Source organism: Tupaia chinensis, unplaced genomic scaffold (genome assembly GCF_000334495.1).
Source record: "Tupaia chinensis unplaced genomic scaffold, TupChi_1.0 Scaffold000301_1, whole genome shotgun sequence".
NCBI classification, from domain to species: Eukaryota; Metazoa; Chordata; class Mammalia; order Scandentia; family Tupaiidae; genus Tupaia; species Tupaia belangeri.
Genome location: NW_006159791.1, coordinates 268,362 through 294,538, shown reverse-complemented (window position 1 = coordinate 294,538; position 26,177 = coordinate 268,362). Strand labels below are relative to the sequence as shown.

The window sequence follows — 26,177 nt, the reverse complement described above, 5'->3', positions numbered from 1 at the left end:
ATATAATTTTATTATAGTGTATATTATATTTTATCTTATAGTATATATATAATATATAATTTATATTTTTATATGTAGCATGTTCTTTATGTATATATATATATTTAATTTCTAAAAGGTGTACAAGGCTTTAATGACTTTAGAGTGGAAGGAGTCTTTCATTTTACCCTCTTCTGCACATTTTAAAGTTTTCTGTTTGGTAGAATTTTTTTTTAGAGAAAGATTTTTGTTATAGGGTGCAAGAGAGACAGAAAGACAGAAAGTGAGAACGACCTCCAGGGGTATGGTCACGCCAGGATCCCTTCTCCTCCATTCTCCTCTCTGGATCTTGGGCACCTACCCTGTGTGAGTTTTAAGCCATCAGGTCTGGGACGCAAACCACAATCAGCCACGTGGGAGTCCAGCGATATAACCACTACGAGATCTGCTGGTCCCTTGTTTGGTAGAATTTTACCGTGTTTGTATTACTTTCATTATTAAAAGAAAATCAGAGACTCAGAGATGGAAGTCACTTGGCTGGGATTGTGTGTTCTTCCAGTTATTGTTGGGACTGGGGCCAGGACCCGAACTCCAGTCTCCTCTCTTTTGACTTCACCATACTACTTTCTCTTGGAGGCTAGCAGCTGGTTTGGGGCAGCAGAAGGCTCTGCCACCTGCCAGTCTATCATGTGGCTGAGAAGGAGAAGGAGGAGCTTGAACAGATTTCTCCCGGCACAGCAATGATGATATTCTACGTCTTTGGGCTTCTATCCGCCCCCTGTATTCCTTTTCTGCCTGTGCCGCTGAGAGTAGATATGGATCAAACCGCAAATTCCTTCTCCTTTCTGAGGCTCCGCTTCCCCACCGGTGTGACTGTGTTGGGAGGGGGAATGTAGTGGAGCTGACAACCCTTCCAGGTCCTGGCTAATCCTCAAAGACTGAGAGCACAGGGCTGGGAGTTCTTATTCCTTGGCCAGGGCTCCCCCTGCTGGTCTCTGCAGTAAACGTCCAATGAGGGGTGTGTGTGTGTGTGTGTGTGTGTGTGTGTGTGTGTGTGTGTGTGTGTGTGTGTGTGTGTGTGTTTGGTCTGTGGGGTTTGTTTGTTTGTTTTGTTTTGTTTTCCTATTCTCCTGGGTATTTTGGGCCCGCGCACACATGCTCCCAGCATGAATTGCAAGTCACTGGGTCCAGACTTAAACCTCAGTCAACTTCGTGAGAGCCCAGCCACATAACCATTATGCCACCTGTTGGTCCCCCAATGAGGTTTTTATTGGTGGCTGTACCTGCACCTGGGGGTCCTTTTGGAAACATATCAAGGTGTTTGGAGACGTGGAGACACTACTAGCATTTAGTGAGAAGGGGCTGGAAAATCGGAATGTACTGCAATGAATGCAACAGCCTTGCACAATAAATGGTCTTGCTTCCCACATAGGTTTTGGATGAACAAATAGTCTGAGCTTGGGATCTAAGTCCCCTTTACAAACATTAACACACTTGTTTCGATTTTTGTTTTGTATTGTTTTAAGATATACTACATTGACTCACACCATGCGTGTATGCCCAAGATCCTGAGAGGAGAATGTAGGAGAAGGGATTACAGTGTGGCCATCCTCCCTAGGGGGGTGATTTCTCACTCTGTCTCTCTGTCTTTGTCTTTCCAATGAGCGCACTTGTCCTACAGCAAAAAACTCTCAAAACAAAAACAAAAACAAAAAAACGTCAATCAAGGGGTGTTTGAATTTAGCTTGGTTCAGAACTTTACCAAGATGTGTTCAGCAATTCCTAAAAGCATGCTGCCAGTGCTGTTTGTCTGGGTCTCGCCTATTCAACCCACTTGAATCCATGTGCATTTATAACTGTACAAATATGACCAATATGTAACCAAAGAAATTTGGGACTTCAATCAGATGGAGAACTAAGCATTTCTAAATTAACAGAGCTATACAAAATGCAGAGATTTTATTTAATTTCATTTATGAAGATTGCTTAAATATGTTTTTGGTTTTTTTTTTTTTTTTTTGGTAGCACAGTAACAAGAAAGTTATGCTGTGAATCATTATGTTCTAAACCTAGGTAGTTTTTGATTGCCTTTTTTTCCCTTCAGCCTGATTGATGGTGCCCCCACCATACATCTACCAAATAGCATGCCTACCCCTTGCAGGACTGTTTTTCTCTTTTTCTCAACCATCCCATAGTCCCCATCAACTCCTAAGCAGTGCTGTGGCAGCAATGTGGCAGCTTCTTGTCTCCAGAATACAAAAGCTCAAGATGTTGATCACACCCCTACAAGCAAGTCCCAACTCATTTGTGAGACTCTCGCACCTCATTTTTTTCTTCTTCTACATTTTTAAAATTTATTATTCAGTTTGTCTTGTCCTTCCCTTCTCAATTAATATTACTTTTTTTCTCTTATATGGAAATAAGTCATTTCTGATCTTTACCTAAACCCATACTTCTGTTCTTCCTTTTCTTTTCTTTCTTTTTCTTTTCTTTTTTAGTTTTGCCTTAGGTCACGTGTGCTCACCAGGGAAGAGAGAGTCTGGGAGGAAAAATGAAAAATTGCCCTGGGGGAATTACCACACCACAATCCCTTCTCCTCCATTTGGATGCACACGCACATACACTTGGAGTGTTTTTTAAGCCACCTGGTCCTGGACTCAAACCACGCAGACAGCCTTAACCATGCCCCTGGCTGACTCTATTCTTCCTTTTTCATTGTTGCTTATTTCTTTTTTTCATCCATCAGCTAGAGGGTCAAAAAGAGCCAGAGAGAGACAGCATTCCTAACAGGGTCTGTCCCCAGCCTCCAGCCAGTCCCAGACCATGGGCATGTATGTGCCTGGTGTATCAGGGAGGTCTCCAGACCTGAACTGGCAACTTTCCCATGTGGAATTTCTTACAGACCACTGCCTTTTACTGCTGTGCTGCCGTCTGCTCCTCTCTGTTGTCTCTTTCTCTGAACCTCTTATAAGGGAGTGAGTTCTGCTCTAGCTATCCTCTTAAATCTAAACTTCACTCAGATAAGGAGGCAGAAACATCTGACAACTTCACTGTATCTTCTAGAGAGGCCACACCCCAGCATTTGCATACTGAATTTTTTTGAAGGAGATTTTGCTATAGGGTGCGTGCACTTGCCAGGGAAACAGAGAGAGACAGAGAGACAGAAAGCGAGAAATCACCCCCCAAGGAGGATGGCCACACTGCAATCCCTTCTCCTCCATTCTCCTCTTGCGATCTTGGGCATGCACACACACGTGCCCGGCGTGAATTTAAGCCACCGGGTCCAGGACGCGAACTGCAGTCAACTATGTGGAAGTGCAGCGACATAACCATTACGCCAACTGCTGGTCCCCATACTGAAATTTTCATTCATTATAATTATTCTTATTTTGCTCTTCATTTTACATATTAGATATGTAAAATGATATACTAATAATATACTATTAATATTATACTATAATATAGATATTATACTAATTAGTGAAATTTAAGTTTTATTGTTTTAGAATTTTATTTCAGAGTAGTATGAACCATTTCTATTCACTTATAGAAAGTAGAAAGGCAACATAAATACCTGGAGGAGATATTTTTTATACTTGTAATTAGCAAATAGATATTAGCAAGAATACATAAAGAAGTCTCACAAATCAACAAGAAAAGGGGGAAAAAATAGAAAGGAATAGACAAAAGAAAACGCATTTTGCCAAAGAAGAAATGCAGGGCCAGTCCTGAAACCTAGTGATTAAAGGAGCCAGATTCTATAGAGCTGACTGCAGTTTGAATCTCAGCCCTGGAGGCTTGAAAAACACCCCAAGTGTACATGTGCGCATGCTCAGAATTTCAACAGGACAGAGAAAAAGAGAAGGGATTGCAACATGGCCACATCTCATAGGCCAGGGAGGTGTTCTCTCCCTCTTTCTCCCTCTCTCTGCATCATTCTCTGGCAAGTGCAACACCTTCTGGCAAACTCCATGACTTAAGTGGTTAAGGGAGCCAGATATGACATGGCCAACTGCAGTTCAAATATCAACCCCTAGAAGGTTCAAAAACACACCAGGGCCAGTCTGGGCAGTTAAGGCAGGTGGATCCCAACAGCCAACTGAGCAATTTGCATTCTGGACCCAGTGGCTTAGAAAACATGCTGGGTATGTGTGTGCACATGCCTGGAATCCAAAAGAAGGGAGAAATGGAGAAGAGATTGCAACATGACCCTTCCCCAAGGGAGTATGCTTTCTCCCTTTCCCTCTCCATTTCTGTGACTGTCTCTGGTGAGCACACACACCCTCTGGCAAACTGAAAAAAGAAAGAAAGAAAAAAGCATGCTGGGCACATGTGTGCATGCCCCAAATCCTGACAGGCTGGAGAAATGGAGGAGAAGGGATTGCAGCATGACCACACTCCATTGGGGGTTGCTTTCTCTACTCCCTCTGCCTTTCTCTGGCAAGTGCATAAGCCCTCTGGCAGTTAAAACACACACACACACACACACACACACACACACACACTCACACACAAGACCAACAAACATAGCAATGTTTAACTGCATATGAATGTAAATCAAGACCTAAAGAGATAAGCTTCATGTCCACTAAAATAGCAAAATCTAAAAATCATACAACCCAAGTATTGGCAAACAAATGAATCCATGTAATATTTTACATACTGCTTATGGGAGTATACATTATACAACCACTTAGAAAATAGTGTGACATTATCTTATAAAATTGAATACTTAGTTGTGGTGGTGTGGTGGCACTGAATTCTGCAATGCTAAGGCCACAGTGGGTTGTTTGGGGGTCTACCAGGTTCACGTTCCGCGGTCTCTCTGTGCACAACAGGTGCACACTCATGTGCCTACAATACAGTACTGGCTGGCTGAGGCTGGGCATGGATTGCAGTGCGAGACCTTGTTGAGGTGTACATCTCTCTCACTCTGCCCCCCATCTTCTGAGGAAGCAAATGGGTGGGCTTTTTTTTTTTTTGAGAGGTTTTTGCTATAGGGCAGGTGTGCTCTCCAGAAAGACAGAGAGAGACAGAGAGACAAAAAGTGAGAAATCACCCTCCAGGGAGGATGGCCACGCCACAATCCCTTCTCCTCCATTCTCCTCTCAGGATCTTGGGCATGCACACACATGTGCCCAGCATGAGTTTAAGCCACCACGTCCAGGATTCAAACTGCAATCTACTACATGAGAGTCCAGCAACATAGCCATTACATAGCCATGATGTCCAACTGCTGGTCCCAAGGGTGAATTTTTTTTTTTTTAATGGATAGAATGCACAGAACCCTGGTGAAATCTGAATGAGGTTTGTGGATGATACCAAGGGCATTGACAGGGCACCACGGTGAACAAGACACAGCCTGGGACTTCTGGCCCCTCATTCCCATTGGTGCAGACCACTTGCTCTCTGACCTTGATGGTTCCCTCCACTTCTCCGAGTCTTCCCACCCTACAAGACCCTGTCCTACCCATCTCCTCGCAGAAGCTTCCCTGACTCTCCCAAGTAGCAGATATGGGTGTACCTGGTATGTATCCAGAAATGAACGGTTCTCTCCTCTCTCTTACTTCTAAGCCAGTGTTTCTCAGGGGTTGGTCTTCAGGTCACCTGCAAAGCAGTCCCCTAAAATGCAAGTAGGCTTTTATATTGGGGTGGTTTAGTGAAATACTGAGTTACAGCAAACAGAATAATGAATATTTATGTACCCATTACCTACTTTTAAGAACCTTACCATTTGTCCATATTTGACTTGGTTCCATTTTTGTTTTTTAATAACTAAGACACATGACAAATACAGGTGAGTGCTTATCAAAAGTTCAGATTTCAGGGCCCCCCTTTGAACCCACCAATTAGAATCTCTGAAAGTGGAGCTGGGAACCTCCAGTTTTAACATTTTAACCTTCTTCCCCCTCCCTTTTCTACTCCTTATGCGTGGTGAAAATTGACAATATGCCAGTTAAAATCTGTCCCCTCCAACTAATTTCCATTCTTCCTTCCAGCTAACCCACGGGTCAGCGATGCATCAGAATCTTTGCTTTAGATCAGGATCACCTGGAGAACTTTTAGAACTCTGGATGGGCAAGCTCCCCCTCCCAGTCCCATTCTACCCCACTGCAAACCTAGTACATCTGACTGGAGTAGGATATTAGACATTCTTGTTATCAAAACCATGCAGGATTTTTTTTAGAATTATTTAATTTTATTTATTCATTCATGTATTTTAATTTGATGAGAGAGAGACACAGAGAGAGAGCAAGTGAGAAAGCAAGCCACTATGTCTAGGATTCGAATGGTGGTCAGCCATGTGGGAGTGTCCAGCACCTCAACCACCATGCCATGAATTTCTTTCTTTTTACCAAGAGAGAGAGAGAGACTCAGTAGGGTCTTATGCCATGATCTTCTCCTCAGCCTTTTCAACCACACAGGATCATAGCATGTGCAACTCAGATCCAAACTCCTGGTCTACCTTACGGACTCCACTATTGCAGAAGCCCATGCTACCACTGTTCCATGGCTAAGCACTTCAGGTGGGTTTTTGGAGGTAGCAGAGGCTGAAAGGAGGATCTATCTACCTCTCTCTGTCTGAAACACAGTTGGGGATCATTGAAGTCATCATTCAGATGTTCTTTCACCCTCTCTCTCCTGGAGGTCCTTGCTGGGTGCTTGGCAGAGCTGCAAGCAAAATACATAGATTAGTTATGATGGGCAAAAAGTTCTGACTTATGTCTGGGGTATGGCCCCAGCTCAGATACTAACTCGGTGAGTAGACTTGGAGGTAGGGTTGCCAAATCTAACAAAAAAACATACACACACACACACACACACACATCCAGTTAAATTTGAATTTCAGATATCCAATAAATAATTTTTAGTAGAAATATATTCTAAATGTTGCATGAAATATATAATTTCCCTATTCAAAAAATGAGAGAACTGGTCTAGATGAACTCTGTGGGTTCTTAGGGCTTAGACGTTGAGATGCATCCCATAGCTTCAGGAGCCTTTCTCCATATTCCCACCAGAGGGCACCCTGACCCTCTCAGAGGCCTCAAGGTCTAGAGACTGTGCAAGGAAGCAACCGGGTCCTGCTGGCTCTCAGGAGTCAAGTGGAAACCAGGTTGTGAGACCAGGAAGGATCTAGTTTGCACATCCCTAAGACAGTCTATTCAGAAAAATAAAAAAGGAGATTTCAGAGTCTCTGGAATAGGATCATCCCATCCAACTCTCCCTCTACCAATATTTTAAAAAGGAAACTGAGGGACCAGCAGATGGCATAATGTTATATCGCTGGACTCTCACGTAGTCGACTGTGGTTCAGGCAAGGTGCATGGGTGTGCATGCCCAAAATCCCAAGAGGAGAATGGAGGAGAAGGGATTGAGGTGTGGCCATCCCCCGGGGGGGGCGGGTGATTTCTCACTTTGTTTCTCTGTCTCTCTCTCTCTCTCGGTTTCTCCAGTGAACGCACATGCCCTATAGCAAAAATCTCTCTCTCTAAAAAGAAGAAACTGATCCCCTAGAGGGGGATACTTCACCAGGATTACATAGCTGTCCTGGAAACTAGATTCTAACTCCCTGTCCAGAATCCTTTTGCCTCAGCCTCCTTAGGGTACTCTTATTTTTCTGTTTCCAGCTGGACAAGCTTAACCTATGCAATCCTGCATTTGTAGCCCAAACCAGTGCAGATACCAGCCAGCCTGGTACAGGTTAACAGAGCTTAGACAGAACCGAGTCCTTTTGCAAAGGAGAATGTGATCTTGAAGGAGGAAACCTTACAGCTGACAAAGGACCAGAGATATAGGCAGTGGGTAAAGAGCCAGCCCCTCACATATAAGTTAGGAGGTAGATGACAATGATGATGATTTATGGGCTTACTCTGTCTGACACAGCAGCCTTTGAGACAAGGACCAGGATTTTAGGAATGAAGAAACAAGCTCAGAGTGCTGGGTCACCTGACAAATGAGGCTCAATCCAGTTCTCTAGCAGGAGTTTAGGCCGAAGAAGGGAGGCTTCCATTCTTGGCTCCTTTGACCTGAATGCTTCTCATTTCCTCAAAGCCCGACCCATCCTCCTCAATATATGGTACCAGGGTCAAAAGTGACCTCTAAAAACCTACCCTTTCATGTAAAGAGGAGTTGATTTTAGAGCTACACAGTTGGCATTAATTAACATTGAGTGAATTATACAGTAGGTCTCCCCTCCTCCACTTACCTGTGGTTTCACTTCCCACAGTCAAACATGTTAAATGGAAAATTCGAGAAATAAACAATTCATGCATTTTAAATTGTGTACCATTCTGAGTAGTGTAAGGAAATCCCATGCCATTCGTCTCCATCCTTCGAGGATGTGAATCATCCTTTGTCCAGCCTGTCCACACTGTACATACACACCCCTCCCCGCCACAGCCCCCAGTTAGTCATTGAGTAGCTGTGTCCGTTACAAGACTGAAAACACACAGTATGTATTGTGTGAGGTTCAGTACGCTCAGCAGTTTGAGGCATCTGCTGAGAGTCTTGGATAATGGGGGCTACTGTAATTCAATTCTTCTTTGGAATGCCTGATTATAGAAAGATTTTTGCTGTAGGGTGTATGTGCTCACCAGAGACACACAGATAGACAGAGAGAGAGAAAATGAGAAACCACACCCCGGGGTATAATCATGCTGCAATCCCTTCTTCTCCATTCTCCTCTTGGAACTTTAGGCATGCACACACATGTGCCAGGCCTGAGTTTCAAGCCCCCGGGTCCAGACTGAACCGGTGATCAACCATGTAGGAGTCCAGCACCTTAACCACTATACCACTTGTTGACCCCAGAAGGTCTGATTATTAAGGAGATAGTCTCTAAGATCTCTAAGATTTCTTTTTAAAGCAAGAAACAGCATTTTTAAAGCATGGGCACATTCATAACTGCACAGCATTGTTTTTTCATTGTGGTTTCTTTTTTTTTTTTTTACAGATTTGTCAGAGGGTACATATGCTTGCCAGAGAGAGACAGAAAAAGAAGGAGAGAAGAAAGCACCCCCCATGGGGAATAGTCATGCCTCAACCCCTTCTCCTCCATCTCTCACTCTTTTTGGGACTTGGGGCATGCATGCACATGCACCTGGCATGGTTTTAAAGCCTGGTCCAGGACTCAAACTGAGCAGTGAGCCATGTGAGATCAAGTCACCCTAACTACTAAGCCATGGACTGGTCCACATCTGTATTTTTATTTTTATCTTTAAGGTTTATCTCCTTTTATGGTAAATGATACTGATTTTTCCATCAAAGGTATTGATATAATTTTTTAATGTTAAGAGGTGCTTTGCTATTTACTTATTTATTTATTTTAATTTGTCAAAGGGCACATGTGCTCACCAGAGAGAGACAGGAGAACAGAGAAAAAGCACTTTCCAATGGGGTGTGGTCGTGCCACAGTTCCTTCTCCATCTCTCCGTCCTGTCAGGAGTTCGTACATGCTCACACATGAACACAATGTTTCTCAAGCCACCGGGACTGGGATTTGAATCCCATGGTCAGCCATATGGTAACCAGTTCCCAGGGAGCTGACCTTGTTTGTTTTGTTTTCTAATAATCTGACCTTTTATTTATTTATTTATTTGTTTGTTTGTTTATTTATCTATTTTTAGAGATTTTTGCTATAAGGTGTGTGTACTCGCTAGAGAGACAGAGAGAGACAGAGAGACAGAAAGTGAGAAATTGTTTCCCAAGGGGGCTGGCCGCACTGCAATCCATTCTCCATTCTCCACCAGGGATTTTGGGCACGCATGCACATACATGGGTCTAGGACTTGAACCATGGTCAACTACGTGGGAGTTCAGTGACCTAACCATTATGTCATCTGCTGGTCTCAAATAATCTGATTTAAAGGGAGTGAAAGGACAGCTAGAAGGAGAATATGAAAGCCCTACCTCCACTGGATTCTGGATTCTGAGGGCCCCTGTTAATGAAACTGATTAGTTGTATCAACACCAACAAGTTGTGTACCCTTGCCCTGCTCTCCCCAGTCTCTGGCCTGATTCATGCTCAGTCTATTCAGTACTGACGTTTCCTTGTAAACTCTGAGACAATCCCTATAGGGAAATATCTAGATAAAAAAAGAGAAAACTGGGTGAATTGCAAAATGTAGTAAGTACAATGAAGAAAGAGTATGAGAAACCTTGAGTTTATTTGGAGCATGAATCAGTGTTCTCCCTCTTCACTACCTTGGGGCTGGGCTGGGACATCCAACCTTCCTGAACCACAGTGAGTCGGTGGACAAACTGTTGCAGCAGTCAGTGCTATGCATTCCATGATGATCTGCCTCGGGTTGGTCAAGGCACAAGATGGCACCATTCAGTCCACAGGGCAAATGCACCTTTCCTACCCTTTCCAAAGGAGCACCTGGTCCAGTCATTTTTGATGAGGGCTCCCTGCTTAACTTCCTTTACAGCACATGTTTCTACTGGAAATAGTATTGTTAACTTGTGTGCTATCTGCATAGCTAGAATTAAAGACAGGGAGCAAGGGCCACCCCTGCCTTACACATGAGACCGTAGGGTATGCCTAACACATTGCAGGCACCGGATACACACTGTCGAATGAATGAATAAGCCTGAAATGAATAAATACTGAAACATATTTTACTCCATTCCCCATCCACATTCCTAGAGATTATGAGCTTTGGGCTAGGCTTGCATTTCTCAAGTGACCAGGAACCTACAGCCAACCTCCTCTCCCTATTCCTCACCCTCATATTGTGTAGAAGAGAACACCAGAATAGAGTTTGATTTTGTGTAAGGATCTTGGATTATTTTACCAATCTTAAAACAATTCAAACTAAGAGAGGGAAAAGTTAAAAATCAACCTCTGGGCCTGACACCTGAAAACCCAGATATGTGACCCATGGCAGCTGGGCACACTTCCCAGGTTTATTTCACCAACTCCAAGGGGAGTCTCAGAGGGTCAGCAGATGGTGTTGCGGTTATGTTGCTGGACTCCCACGCGATCAACCATGGTTTGAGACCCAGTGGCTTGAAACACACATTTGGCCTAGGTGAATACCTGCCCAAGAACCCACGAGGAAAATGGTGATTTCTCACTTTCGTTCTCACTGTCTCTGTCTCTGTCTCTCTCTCTCTGGTAAGCACTCATACCCTAAGGGAAAAACCTCTTAAAAAAAAGGGGAGGGGGATCTTGGAACACCAGCCCAAAATGTCACACTAGCATGACAAACAGGTACTAACTTTGAAGTGTGCTGTGGACTTATGATGAACTAGAACAGTGCTGTTCAATAGAATTTGAGATGAGTTCTAGAGGGTAACTGTTAGTCATGTGTCAAGCACTCGAAATGTGGCTAATGTGACTGGAGCACTGAATTTTTAATTATATAACTTAAATTTAAATCTGAATAGCCACATGGGGGCCAGCCAGTGGCATGGTGGTTCAGGCAGCTGGATCCCACATAGCCGACTGTGCAGTTTGAGTCCTGGACCCAGTGGCTCGAAAAACACTCTGGATGCATGTGTGTACATGCCTAAAATCCCAGAAGAGGGACCAGCAGTTAGCGTAATGGCTATGTCGCTGGACTCCCACGTAGTCGACCGCAGTTCGTGTCCCGGACCCGGTGGCTTAAAACTCACGTCGGGCGCGTGTGCGTGCGTGCCCAAGATCCTGAGAGGAGAATGGAGAAGGGATTGCGGTGTGGCCATCCCCCCTGGGGGTGATTTCTCGCTTTCTGCCTCTTTGTCTCTTTCTGTCGAGTGCATGCGCCCTATAGCAAAAACCTCTAAAAAAAAAAAAAATTCCCAGAAGAAAGAAGAAATGTAGAAGGGATTGCAGTGTGACCCTCCCTCCCCCAAGGGGAGGAAGTATGCTTGAGCACAGGTGCCCTCTGGCAAATTTTTAAAAAGCCACATAAGGGTAGGGGGTGAGGCGGTGGTAGGGTGTGACACGGTAGTTGCTACCAGATAAGACGGTGCCACACTAGCATCATTCTGTGCTCTCTTGATACATGGATTTTACATACTCTTTCTTTCTTTTTTTCATTAATTTGCCAGAGAGGGTGCACGTGAGAGAGAGAGAGAGAGACCCTTCCCCATGGGGGAATCCCTTCTCATTTCTCCCCCATTTCAGCATGTTAGACACATACCCACACACACCTGGTGTGTCTCCCAAGCCTCCAAGTCCGAGACTCGAGACGCATAGTTGGCCATGTAGATTGTAGCTTAACAACTATGCCATCAGCTGGCTCCAAACTCTTTCTTCATTGCACCTGTGACATATTGCAATCCATACGGATGATCCTTGACTTAGAATTTTTCAACTTTACAGTGGACTTATCAAGATGTAATCCCATTGTAATTCAAGGAGCCTCTGTACTTAGTTGTGCAACTATTTAAGGTATCCCTCACTGGACTATAAGCTCCAAAAGAACAGATGCTTTGCCTACGTGGTCACAGCTATGTCCACAGTGCCTGGCATGAGACTTGTTATAAATACATCGTGAACACTGAAGGAATAAACACATGCATGATCCATGAAAGGAGATGCTCGCTTAGCCTGGTGCTGATAATGGAGTGCAATAAATGAAAAAAGGTCAGACCTTAGGTCAACAAATTAAAACCAATTGGTGTGTGTAGGATCATATATTCCCAGGTATAAGTAAGCCAGTGTGTGTACACATGTGTGGATACAAAAGTGTAATAGTGTGTTTGCAAAGGTTTGCATTTGTGCCGTCATGTGTAGACATGTATGCACACGTGCCAGGGAAAAACGGTGACTGAGACACATGCAAAATCACCCAGGAAGGCAGTTTCTAAGTCGTTACTTTTTATTTCGAAAGATTTGTCAAACTCTTCACATCATGGAGAGCTTGTATGATTAATAAGAAGCAGCTTTTTCATGAAATGCTTGGAGGTGAACGAGTTCTCAGCCTGTGAGATCCGACCATCCCATTGACTTTGAAGTTTCTCTTGATTAGTAGAAGAAAAAAAAAAGAGGGGGAGAAAAGGACAGACATGCTAGAAACCTATGACAGCCATCCAAATGTGGAAAACAAAACAAAACAAAAACAAAACACCAATTCACCGACTTCACTTTTTCTACTTAACAACATTCTTTGTCTCACTCTTGATTTTGACTTTCTTGGCTGAAACAGCCTCCCAGTCCTCAGAGCCTCTGAGAAGGGGCCTGACGCACCTCTCAGAGAACTGATGGTCCGCAGCTCCCAAAAGTTTGAAGAACTAGCCTGATGTGAAAGGAAACTGCACAGAAAGGCCAAGGCAGAAAGGGTGAGGAACTGGGTCCATGTGAGAACGTCCACATTTCCATAACGCAGCCCCACAGTCTCTCTCGGTCACAGCCCCCAGCCCAGCAACCGCTGCTCTCGGCAGTTCTGGGTCGTGGATGCTGCAGAATTCCTCCACGGCTGGTCTTCTTGTCCCTGAAACATCCTTGCCAACATCATGTGTCTGTTACTTCCCTTGGCCTCCCTCCAGCCTACCTGAGGAAGACCACCAGGCAGACAATACCCTGAAATAAAGTTAACACGAAGTCCTACATGGTGAGCATTAGTTTCAAACAGAATAACAGGAAACCTGAAGATGCAGCGTGTGTGCAAGGCAGAGTTGAGCAGGTTGGTTTCCACCCATACGCCAGTTAGGCAACGGGCAACGCGGCAAATGGCAGGAGGAAAATGGGACCAATTGTGGGTGAGCAAAAAGCCTTGATGGTCAAATTAAAAGTAAGAATGTCATGACTTGGTTAAGATTTCCATTTTTAGCACCGTTAATGTATTCATTTAAATCTATGTTAGCACCTTGTCCCCAGGCAGAACGACAAACCATCCAAACATTTTAAACTTTGGGGGAAATAGGACGGGGAAGGTCAGAGAGAGAAAACCCCGTACTGCAGAAGGAGACGTGGGTTTAGATCACGAGATCCTTGTTGATATCCTCTGCAAAGCAAGAAAAAAACAAAATAAAGCCAAGTTAAAAACGAGGCCCTGTGTACATGAAGACCACTTCCCTAAAAGTCAGTGGGATTGCCACCCACCCCAGGAGTAGGAAGCCAGGCCCCAGGAGCAGAGGTGACCAGCCCAGGTCACCCAGGAAGTCCCGGGACAAGCTTTGGTCTCCCTGTTCTGTCTCTCACACATGTTGCCAAGTTCGCTTCCTGTTTCCTATCCATGTGCCTGTTCCCAAAATAGTGCTTGGCGCAGAGTGCATTTTAGTGCTTGAGGAAAGGAAAGACATAGACAGTCGGATGGACAGAAGAGGACCCGGAATACGTCTGGGAGATGAGGCCAACACAAAAGGGAGAGTAGACGGGGCTCAAATAGACATGGAGGGCAGAGATAGCAGAGAGGAGAGACACAGAGAGTGCAGAGGGTGAGACGTGACTGCCCATCACCCGTGCAGCGTGGCTGCCCTTCCGCCCCTGCATTCAGACACTCACGCTCCTTGATGCCAAAGCAGCCGGCCCACTCGTCCAGGGCGATGTACTTGTCATTGTCCAGGTCACAGGTCTCAAAAAAGCGGGTGGTGCAGTGCTCCATGGGGATGAGGGGAGCGCGCAGCGGGGCCAGCTCAGTGTGGGACAGGTACCTGCATGGAGGAGGAGTCAGAGGTGAGCCTGAGGCATGGAAGAGCCCCACATGCTGGGCTAGGGGGAGGCAGTGGGCAGTGAGAAGAGGAGAGTATGTCCAGTGGGCAATGGAAAACCAAGGTCCTGGGTCTAGTCTCAGGCTCTGCCATGCTCCTACACTTTGGGCCTCAGTTTCTCCCTCCATCAAAGATGGGGATGGGACCAGCAGTTAGCATAATGGCTATGTCACTGGACTCCCACGTAGTCGATCGCGGTTCGCATCCTGGACCCGGTGGCTTAAAACTCACGTCGGGCGCTTCTGTGTATGTGCCCAAGATCCCAAGAGGAGAATAGAGGAAAAGGGATTGCGGTGTGGCCATCCCCCCTGGGGGGTGATTTCTCGCTTTCTGTCTCTCTGTTTCTCTCCATCTGTCTGGCAAGCGCACGCGCCCTATAACAAAAACCTCTCCAAAAAAAAAAAGAAAAAAAAGAAAAAGACGGGGACAAGTTGGTCATCATTTCCAAGGGCCCTCCCTGGTCTGAGGTCTCATGGGTGCAGTAAAAATCTCTTGGTGCATTTGTTTCCTAATTGGCTGAGAAAAGGGGTCACAGAAATTTAAAAATATTTGGCACTTCTGCTATTGGTCAATCAAAATCTAATCTCAAACACTGTTTTCTATGGACAGACATTTGTTTAGCAGCAAATGCCTAGAAAGGATCTAAAAAGATTTACAGCAAACAGGTAACTGCTGACCTGTGGGGAGGGCTGGGAGAAGGGACTGGGATTGGTAGTGAGGTCAACAAGGCCTCTAACCTTCTTCAGAGAGTTTTAATTTTGTGTGTTTTATGTCTGTCTATAAGGGAGACCCTTCTGATTTCCCTTCCACTGCCCTCCATCCATATCCTCTCTGTTGGCCTTGGACTCCAGCCACACGTATGCCTTTTTTCTTTGTTCCCCAGTGCCTCCCCAACCCCAACTAGTTGTTTCTAAAACATTTCCTCCCAGAAGACCCCAGGGAACAATGTAACTCCAATTCTCCAATTTTCTTTCTACCTGCTGGACCTCCCAGCTTTCCCCAACTCATGAAAAGAGTCACCCGGTGCTTGAACTCGTGAGAATACTCTTCCCCTCTTCGTTGTACTATAGGAAAACTGAGGCGCAGAGAGGGACAGAGTGAGGGCAAGGCCACCTCGAGCTCTGGGACAAGAGAAGGAGTTGGCCCCTTTAACCCAAGCTGTATTGCTTTCCCAGATGTGTGGACCTTGCAGCCTCATCTGGAAAACTCCCCCTGGGCCCCTTGTTGCAGTTGGATCCATTGGCTCAGCCTAAACCCCAGATGTTCTCCCATGACTTTTTCCCTTCCCACCATGGTGAATGGCTTCGTTGGATCCCAGCCATTGCAAGAGTCTGGGAGAGAGGCAGCCAGGAGCTTCCCAGAGCACAGGAGACCCCAGCCACTCAGGATTGTCAGCTGCGTGGGCAGGCTCCAGGCACACGGCTGAACAAAGGGCGAGGGGTGAGACTCTCAGAGAGGAGCTTCCTTGTGCAACGTCGCTCCCCCTGCACACAAGCAGGGTGCCCCCCCCCCGAATCTGTGTGATGACCCGCCTTGCACAATGAAAGAAGTAAAACTAGGCTCCAGGAAGGTGCAAGTGTGGCTTGCTCCATCTGGGGCTGAGCGGGACTCTTATCCCCAACACAGCAAGAGGTCAGAAGGTGGTGACAAGGATGAAAACAGCATGTGAGCTCCGCAGATGCATGGACCATGTCAGCTCTTAGGACTGCTCAGTCCCCTGCCTCAAAGAGCACTGGGCAAGTAATAGACCCTCAGGAAATGCTTGTTAACTGATGACTCCCAGTGTGGTCACAGCACTTCCACACTCATTTGGAGAAGGGGCAATAGCCCTCAGAAACCAGGACCTGCAATGCGAATGGGATTGACTTGTATTTTTAAGGAACTTCTACAGCCACATGGGCACTGTGGGGTTGGGCCTCAGGACAGGGCTTGGACACTGGAAAGGGGTCACTCTGCTCCTAGCTATTTGTTCCACTGAAGGACAGTAAGCATGTAGACTGCCCCACCAGCCCCTGCCACCACTTGGTATCTGTTTCTTCCCCCTAACATACCTGCCTAACTAATGGGTGCCAAGCCCCAGTACTTGCAGGATTAAGAAGATGTTTTCAGCTCTCACTGGCTTCTGCCTCTGGTCTAAAAGCATCTTATTGCTTTCTTCCTCCCAGGTCCACCTTCTTTCTTGGATACCTGTTCCTTTTGCCCCAACTCCAGGAAAACTGCAGGCTCCAGAGCTGGGAGCTGCTGAGGCTGCTAAGAGGCCTTCTGGTCATATCAAGAGCATCCGCCCAGCCTGTCCCACAATTGTCCACTCCAGGACCAAGCCAGAGAGGACCCCTGTGGTCTGGAGGGCCTGGGCTCTTACCCATCAAGGGGGTGCTGGTCCAGCTGTCCAAACTGCCAGTGCACAGGGAAGATGTACATGTTGTAGTTCTTCTCGAAGTCCCGGGCCAGCAGCTCCACAGGGTGGTCTCCGGCCTCCAGACGCTTCTCATTCTCATGGATCTTCTTCACCTGTGGGAGCAGAGACACTGGTGACTAAGGATCTCAGCTTGGCTGTCAGGGTCATTTGGAGTTCCTAATACCTCTGACAGGAGGCCAGAGTGGGCAGAGAAAGCCAGGACCGAAGCTCACAATGAGGAAGGAGTGGCATAGATAGGTATTGGCATCTCATTTGCAAAGGTTGAGGCCTAAGACTGTCCCAAAGCATTCTTCATAGAGCTTCCCACATCAATGTCAGGTGGGGAGTGTGTTAAAACATAGCTTCCTGGGCCTTGCTCTTAGAGGCACTGTTTCAGCAGGCCTGAGGTGGGGCCCAGGACTTTGCATTTTGTCAGCACCTCAAGGTACTTGATAATGCTCACTGAAGTTTAGGACCCACAGATTTAAAAGAAAAAAGGAATAGAGTGGTTCATGTCTCTTTTGTTCAACATGGCCCAAACAAAGTGAGCAGGTCTCTTCACTGCAGGACTTCTCAGAGCCTTTAAGAAGTTAATGTAGGAGCCTCCTAAGGCAGCCATGAGCAGCATGTGTCCTAGTGGCCAGGGGTAGGGTGTAGGCTTCTGCTTGGGGAACTAGTTCTAGGATGGGACTGTGAGTCTCAGCCAGTGTGGGGCCAGCGGGACCAGCCTGGAAAGAGGTCACTTACTCGCAGCTTCTGCTTCTCAGTCAGGAGGTTGTTATCCTCATCCCTTTCGTACAGGGTGACCAGGACGTTCTTGAGCCAGTCCCTCATGCGCAGGGGGAATTCAGTCAGCTCAGAGTCCAGGCAGGGGGGGATGTCTAGGATCCAAAACACAAGAGTGGTCAGCACAGGCCCTGCCTCTCCCTGCCAGAGGGTTGACATCCCTACTGGACCAGTCTCTCCCACCCCATGCCTATCTCCCACAGCCACTGCAGTTGGTGACTGTGGCCCAGGGGTTCGACCTCTCTGAACCAGGTTTCTTCACAGGACAATGAACAGAGGAGCCTGTGTATGGAAAGAACAGAGCACTCTGAAGATAGAAAGTACAAGGCATGTCTGCTGCTTCCTTGACCGTGAGCTGATCTGAGTAAAATGGTTCACCACAATGGCTCCTGCACCTTTCTGTACCCAGGACAGGGGCCCTGGGTGTGATGCAGAGTCTGGGCGCATTCTGGTGGTGGCAGCCACTAGCAGCTGTTTGAAGCTAGAAGACTGAGGAATAACATTTATCCACAGGCTCAGCAGGGTTAAGGGGTACAGGAATCAGAACCAATAGAACTTTCTTAGAGATAGGGTTCCATCTTGGCCATTGGAAGTCAGAATCCCAGGATGTTAAACTTAAAGATTTCATCCAAGTCTACTCCTCTTAGTGGACTTAGTGTGAGTTCAATGTGGAGAGAAGGGTCAAAATTGGTCAAGGCTGCATTTTGGGAGCCTCCTCCAACGTCTGAAGCAGTGTGGGTTCCTGGGGGCTCAGGAATCTGTTCCAATCTCATTTCTGGACCCATGGAAAGCACACCCCCTCTTTGGGTGAGGACCACTACCTTCATCTCCATTAACTGGGAGTGGAGAGAACATCTGTGATGGAAACACTAGGAGTGGAAGGAGTGGACAATACGCCTCAAAGGACAGCGAGCGCACTCGGTAAAGGCTCCTCGGAACACTCCTTACTCTCACTGCTGAAGACTTTCCTGCCAACACTTCCCCTAACCCTCTGTGTCTAGTCTGTACCTTCTCGTTTCATACCCTGGATTCTAGAATTGGGGAAGCAGGGCCCACTACAAGGAAAACTTTGTTTTCTAACCCCCTGCACACACCTTTCTGCATCCTGCACACCTGAGGCAGGTAAGTGACTCTTCTCAGTGTCATCTGCTGCCGGAATGTACCAGACACACAGCCCAGGTGTTATCTTAGAGAGGAAGCAGGCATGGGTGTTTCAAATGATAGGGACGATGCTGAGTGAGGCATCGGGGCCAGCTGAATCTGCAGCTGGGATTGCTAATGAAAGGCCAGACACCCTGGCATTGCTTCCTGGAATACCTGATTCCCAGTTTTCTAGAAGAGGATGGTTATCATGTCTTAAGAGGGCAGGTAGGGATATACTGGAGTGAAAGAATCAAGACTATGATTAATAGAGCCTAGAATAAACTCACAGGAGTGTTCTTTTAAAAGAGTCAGATTCAAATATTTTAAAAATATTTTGTATGCTCCGGTCAGACATCATTCTTGCTTTATAGTTCTGAAAGGGTTTGGTTAGCCTTATAGAAAAACTTTCTGGGACCAGCATATGGTGTAGGGATTATATTGCTGACTCCCACAGAGTTGAATGTGGCTCAAGTCCCAGACCCAGCAGCTTAAAACTCATGCCAGGCATATGTGCATGCGTGCCCAAAATCCTGAGATGAGAATGGAGGACAAAGGGACTGCAGCATGGCCATCCTCCCCGGGGAGTGATTTCTTGCTTTCCGTCTCTCTGTCTCTCTGGTGAGTGCACATACCCTATAGCAAAAAATCTCTCTTAGAAAAAAATATAATAGGGCCAGCAGGTGGCTTGGTGGTTAAGGGTGCTGGATTCCCACATGGCTGACCACAGTTCAAGTCCCAAACCTGGTGGCTTGCTTTCTCACTTTCTCTCTCTCTCTCTCTCTCTCAGTCTGTCCCTCTCTGGTAAAATTAAAATAAAAAAATAAACAAACAAACAAAGTTAAAAAAAGAAAAATAATAACAGAAGAAGTTTCTTATGGAGAAATGAAAGGCAGCGGTCTTGGGTGCTATTGAGGGGGTTCAGAAATTTTCGCTGATCTTGTGCTTCTACAGTTGCTTAGTCCTTCCCCAAGAGAAGTCCTGAACTCAGAGTTTAAAGGAACCCCCCAACACATAGAAAATCACCTCATTTTATAGACAGGAATTTTGAGGCTCAGAATGGGGAAGAGATTTGCCTGAAGTCTCACAGCATGAGGTGGCAGAGCCAAGGTCTATGCCCGTTTAGAGCTCTCCTAAGACCGGAGGGAGACAGGAAGGACCCAAGAAAGACTCACATTTGCAAGGCCCGATGTAGTCCAGGTGGAGTTTGTGGCCCTTCTTGGTGCCCTCCAGGGTGCACTTTGTGGCAAAGAAGTGGCAGGAGGAGTCGAAGGTCTTGTTGTCATTGCTGCACACCTATTGGCCAAGCACAGAGCAACCACTCTCACTCCCAAAGCCCTTTGCTGGTATCACCATACTTGCCCGTGTCAGAGATGTGGACATGCGGGGCCAGCAAGGAATGTGATTAGCCCAATTTCATACAGTGAGTTAATGGGACAAGAACCCACTCTTTGGGCTTCCAAGCCAATATTCATCCCATACTGAGAGCCTGAGTTAATGGGACAAGAACCCACTCTTTGGGCTTCCAAGCCAATATTCATCCCATACTGAGAGCCACTGATGGTCTCAGAGCAGAGGCATGACTGAGGCAGGGCTGCGATATGAAAAAACACACCTGGAAGTCATTTGAAAGAGGAATTAAAGATAAAGATACAGAAAAGATGACCACGTGGGGGTCAGTTAGGAAGCACAGCAGTTAAGCAGTGTACATAGGGAGCCAGACCCCATATTGCCAACCATGGTTCGAATCCCAGCCCCAATAGCTTGAAAATATTTGTGCATGCCTAAAATCCTGACTGAATGGAAAATTGAGGAAAGGAGGATTGTGGTTTGACTGTGCCCCCATTCCGGTGCTTTCTCTCTCTTTTTCTTTCTGGCAAGCACATGCACACTCTAGCAAAAACAAATTCGCAAAAATTCCCTCCCAAAATAGCATTAAAAAAAAGAAGAAGAAGATCATGGGACAAAGAGTAAACATGGCAGGCCTAGGATTATTACCCTTAGAAAGACCTGCTTATAATGCTGGTCCTTGACCAGTGTCTGGGAACTTGGCTGGTAAATTGTTCTCTGATTTTCCCTAAATGATAAGGGTGGCTCACTGTGCCTGAATCACTTGTTTAAACAATCTGATTTATACTGAACATCCACTTTCCTTCTGGGAGTCTGGAATCTGGGTACATGCTAATCACAGGGTGCCTATGTGACCAGTTCTCAATTAAAACTTTGGGTGCTGCATCCCTATGGGTTTCCCTGGACAGAGTTGGAAATAGAGTACACCCTATGTGGCCCCTCATGGAAGGGAGAGAGTGGTAGAGAGTAGAGTGCTAGAGAGTAGAGAGTAGTCTCCACATGGATTCTCCACAGACTCTGTCTTTCCCCTTATGATCCAGCTGTGTATCCTTAATAGGTGACTGTAACAAATCTCAGCTCTTACTAAAATTGTAGGCTGAATCATCTGAGTCCCCCGTCAATCTCTGAATGTGGAAGTTGTCCAAGCAGAGATGCCAAAGCCTGGCAAGGATAGTGGCACTGAGGAGTTGTATTAGAAGGGGAGCCTTCTCCCTTATGCAGGGAGAACTGATGAGCACTGGTGACCAGTGGGACGGCATTGAGGGTGGGAGGTGAGGAGAGAGGAGTTGATAATGATGCTAAAACTTGGAGCCAGGAGACTATGTTGTCTTGAGGAGAGACCAAAGATAGAAAAGCCAGATCAGAGGCTGTCAGAATAATGTGGGAGCCAGATTTGCTGCCTTGATGGTTGGCATGAGTGAGTACTCAAAAAAAAAAAAAAAAAAAAAAAAAAGAAAGAAAGAAAAGAAAAAGGAAAAGAACAGAAAATGTACTTGGATGAATGGATGGATTGAAGGATGGATCCTACTGGATATAGAATGGAGGATCCTACTGGATATAGAATGGATTGGTTTGAGAGATAATAAAAATTTAAAAATTAGGTAGCATTAATTCGGTACTTACTTGGTACCAGGCCTTATCTGAAAAATCCCCACAATAGCCTGATGAGATATTGACTATTCTCGTCCCCTCTTTAGAAATGAGAAAACTGAGACCTACAGGTTCAGCAACTTAGCTAAGATCTCATAGTAGATAAGTGGTAGAGATGGGGTTTGAACTTACCTTCAGTCTGAGCCCAGAACTCACATTTTGGAGGTGATGTTTGCTAAGCTGTTTCCAAGTAGAGAAAGCCCCTATATCATAGTCCTATCTCAGCTATGCTCTTTTGCGTTGGCATCAAGCTTGGAACCTGATGGTGCTGAATAAATTCTTGCTGGTTGCCAGGTAGAGCCTCACCTCTGACTCATCTCCATTCTCCTGCTGTGACTATGTGTAGAGAGGGGACTTCTAAAATAGGAGCTGCTCCATACAAGCACCAAGACAACAGTTTCCTGACACTCTTTTACGAAGGGTTCAATCCCTCAGTGCTCTGCCCTTGTCCCTCATTGCTTACCTTCTCAAACTCGCCAATGGGGGCAGGGCAGCTGGTGGGGTCCTGGCACACGCACATAGGGGTGTTGTTCTCATCTAGCTCGCACACCTTGCCATGTTTGCAGTGGTGGTTCTGGCAGGGGTCTGGTAGAGTACAAGGGCCCAAAGTTAATACCACCCAAGCAAGAGTATTCTCCGAGCTGATCCAGACCAATCCTTAGACACACGGTCTTTAGCTGTGTCTCCTGTTGTAGGCTTTGGGCAGACTTGAGTCCTCCCTGCTATTCTGCTGAGCCTAACAATCTGCATTTAGGAAACAGGAGGGATTAGAGGTTCTGTTGAGAGCAGAGTCAGGCATTATTGGGGGACTGGAGGTTGAGTCTGGGACCTGAAACACTGGATGCCATGTGATTCCTCTGAGATTTAACTAAACATGTGGTCTTATTTCTCGGTTTAAATCAGCGAGGTATTTCTGATTCTAGAATAGACTTTCTAGAATGGCTTGGAAAGAGTCCTTGTCATAGACAGAGGGAGCTATGAGGCCCAACACACAGACTTAAGGGGCTATGGAGAAAAAAAGAGCTTACACTGGATAATAGACCTGGGCTGTTTCTGGTGTACACCAGAGGAGGTGGGCGTGGAGGAGGGAAGAGACATGATTCAGAAGACCATCTCAGCTCCAGCTTGGTCTAAATACCCATTGAGAACTGAATCTAGCCTTTTCCTCCTAAGTGTTAATTTGGGGCATTCTGATTATCCTTTATCAGATACTTATACTGCCAGGCACTGGGCCCAGTATTCTCACGCTTTGTCTCCTAATCTCCCACCAAACCTGTGGCAAGGGCCCACCATCTTCACCATCTCTCTATCAGAGATGATGAAGCTGAGGCTCTGTGGAGCTAAGCAAACTGCCAGGGGAGCCTAGATTCCCACATTGGTTGGTTTGTTTCCAAAGTTCATGCTCTTAACCATGACAGGACAGACATCTCTGTACTGTGGACTCGGCCAGAAGCCCTAGGCCATTTCTCTTCCTCTGGCACTAACCCCACAGCCAGCATTCTATGACTGATGTCAGCTTTCACTTTGTGAAACTGAAATACACTAACGAGTGTAAGCACTCATGATCTCTACTCTAGGAACTGCTTCTGGGTTGGGCTTGGGCTGAGAAAGAGGCCATGGGTGATTGCAATGATCAGATGTGACCAGTGACCTCAGTGGGAATATGAAACCCAACCGTGGAATCAGGGCCAAGAGCTGTGAGGAAAGATGGCCATTCCCAGCTGGGGAATTCACTTCCCTTCCTGTCACACAGCATGGCTGGCCTGGCTATTAATAGGTCTTTCCCAGATTGCAGGACACAGAGCTCCAGACAGTGCTCCCAACTTTTACATCAAAGCTGTTTCTCCTCTGCAGCCACGGAAGATCCCACCCTGCATTTCCTTGGGAAGGAAACTTGTGAAGCTGTCCCCAGTTCCTTGGCCCAGGCAGCCAAGGACAGACTGGATGTGCCAAGTCACAGGGAAAGGACCTACTTTCAGCAACCACTTCTTCTTCAGTTTCTTCAGCACCTTCATCAAATTCTCCTACTTCCACCTGGACAGGATTAGCTCCCACAGGGACCTGGGATGGAGAGAAAAGAATGAATAAAATGGTCCCCACCCCATCCCAGACCTAGAAGAAGGGAGTGAAGACTGGAGGAGGCTTGCTCTGGGTACCATAGGAGGTGAATGAGATAAGCTGGAAAGGTGGGCTGGACCCAAGTCACAGAGAACACAATTGCCAGGAAAGAATTCAGATGAAATTGTATAGACCCACGTGCTTTGTAGTGCCCTGGAATTCTGTTGAGATGCTCAGAGGCCACCGGGTGTTAGGGCAACAGGGGCTGCCAAGTCCTGCACCCCACCAGCCACACCTGAGCAGCTCCCCTGTCCTGTTTTATGTCTAAGGAGATGGAAGGTGACCATGGAGGAAAAGTAAAAGATAAAAATTTTGGATTGCCCCATGGCCTAGTGGTTAAGGGAGCTGGACCCCATATGGCCAACCAAATGGTTCCCAGATCCAGCAGCTTGAAAAACACATCAGAGTCATTTCAGTGTGTGCCCCAAATCCTGAAAGGATGGAGAAATGGAGAAGAAGGGATTGCAGCATGACCATGTCCCATTGGGGGTACACTTTCTCCCTCCCTCCCTCTTTCTCTCTGGCCCTCTGGCCAAATTTTTAAAAGATATTAAAAAAAAAAATTCAAAACCACAGCTCTCAACTGTAGTTTCCATTGAAGGTTTGGGAAGATTCAGGAGTCTGGCAGGACTTGGTGGATATTCAGGATTTACCTCTGTGCTGTGTGCACAGGAGGTGATACATGCCCCGTTCTAGCACCTATCTGGATTCCCCAGGAAATGGGTGTGGGCAGAGAGAAGCCTGGGGCCCAGGGTCACCACTCACGTACCTCGGCCACCTCAGCCACGGTTTCCTCTACCACCTCTGTCTCATCAGGCAGCGCTTCCTGTTGCTGCTAGAAAGAGAAAATGGGAGTTCAGAGAGTTCAAGGCCAAGGCCAGCTTCACTGATGAAGTTCCTATGGCCTGGAACATAAGCTGGGGGAGTGTGAGAAGCATTCGATGTCCCCAAGGCTGTGCCTCAGGACTGCTACGGATAGCAGACAGTGTAAAGGAGAAGCCACATGTGTGGTCTCATGGAAAAGCAAAGCAGCTCCCCTTTTATATGTTTTACATCCAGGGTGTCTAAGATTTAGCTTGGAAAAGCTGTTCCCAATTTCTGATATTTTGATTTCCTACAAAATCTGAAATCCATGGATCCAGGCCAGTTCCCCCATTTACGGATGAGAAAGCCATTGGGGGAAGGGAGGGCATGAACACTGAATTTAACAGATGTCATTATGTTCCCCACATTATGATCTTATTACTGTTATAATTAGCCAACTGCTTCTTGCCATCTCAACAGGAAGTGGGAAGAGGCAAGATAGCATGTATCTTCAAAGCCCCTGGCTAGTTAGGGCTCCTGCTTAAATTAATGCCAACCTTGCAAAGCTTTGTGTCAGAATCTACCAGGCTGATCAAGGTTATCAGGGTCGGGACCAGCAGTTAGCGTAATGGCTATGTCGCTGGACTCCCATGTAGTCAACCGCGGTTCGCGTCCTGGACCTGGTGGCTTAAGACTCACACCGAGCGCCTGTGTGTGCGTGCCCAAGATCCTGAGAGGATAATGGAGTAGAAGGGATTGTGGTGTGGCCATCCCCACAGGGGGTGATTTCTCATATTCTGTCTCTCTATCTCTCTGTGTCTGTCTGATGAGCACACAAGCCCTATAGCAAAAACCTCTCCAAAAAAAAAAAGAAGATTGTCAGGGTCTACCATCACTCCTACCGCCAATAAAGAGAGGATAAGGGGATTGCAGGTTAAAAGAAACTACTCTTTGTGCTTGCCCCACATTTCTTCCCTCTTTCTCTGCTGGTGGCTTCTACTTTCACTTTAGATAAGCACTCCTGACCCTCTGCAAGTAATTCTTGGAGGGACTTTCAGTCAGTCAAGGTGCCCCAGTCTCCTCTGGCTAAGAAGGCCCAGAACCCACGCTCAGACAAACTGACTCTCCCTGATGTGTTCAATCTTGGCACATTCTCTCAAGGTTTGAAACTGTTGGAACTGATTCATACAGATGGTCATGTCTCAGAGGCCATCCTTCAGTTCTTATAACCCAAATCCTGGAGCTACCCTTTCTCAATCCTTCCCAAGGTCTTTGACTTCATAATCTACCCCCATATCTTCCACTCTTTC

The 26,177-nt window shown here is 46.4% G+C and overlaps 1 protein-coding gene across 2 annotated transcripts in view; it reads right to left on the bottom strand.

The window, feature by feature from the left end:
• Nucleotides 1-12,767: 12,767 nt before the first annotated feature.
• Nucleotides 12,768-26,177, bottom strand: part of SPARC (secreted protein acidic and cysteine rich) — a 25,796-nt gene continuing 12,386 nt past the window's right edge. Inside the window, exons 3-10 of one of the 2 annotated variants that reach the window (XM_006150826.3) lie at nucleotides 24,833-24,898; nucleotides 23,919-24,006; nucleotides 22,409-22,530; nucleotides 20,121-20,241; nucleotides 17,767-17,900; nucleotides 16,984-17,132; nucleotides 14,416-14,564; nucleotides 12,768-13,915 (exon numbers count right to left, since the gene is read on the bottom strand). In XM_006150826.3, coding sequence (XP_006150888.1) covers nucleotides 13,887-13,915; nucleotides 14,416-14,564; nucleotides 16,984-17,132; nucleotides 17,767-17,900; nucleotides 20,121-20,241; nucleotides 22,409-22,530; nucleotides 23,919-24,006; nucleotides 24,833-24,898 — 858 coding nt within the window. In that variant the 3' untranslated portion in view covers nucleotides 12,768-13,886. The remainder of the gene's footprint in view (nucleotides 13,916-14,415; nucleotides 14,565-16,983; nucleotides 17,133-17,766; nucleotides 17,901-20,120; nucleotides 20,242-22,408; nucleotides 22,531-23,918; nucleotides 24,007-24,832; nucleotides 24,899-26,177) is intronic. The other variant, XM_014588725.2, reaches the window with a different exon arrangement.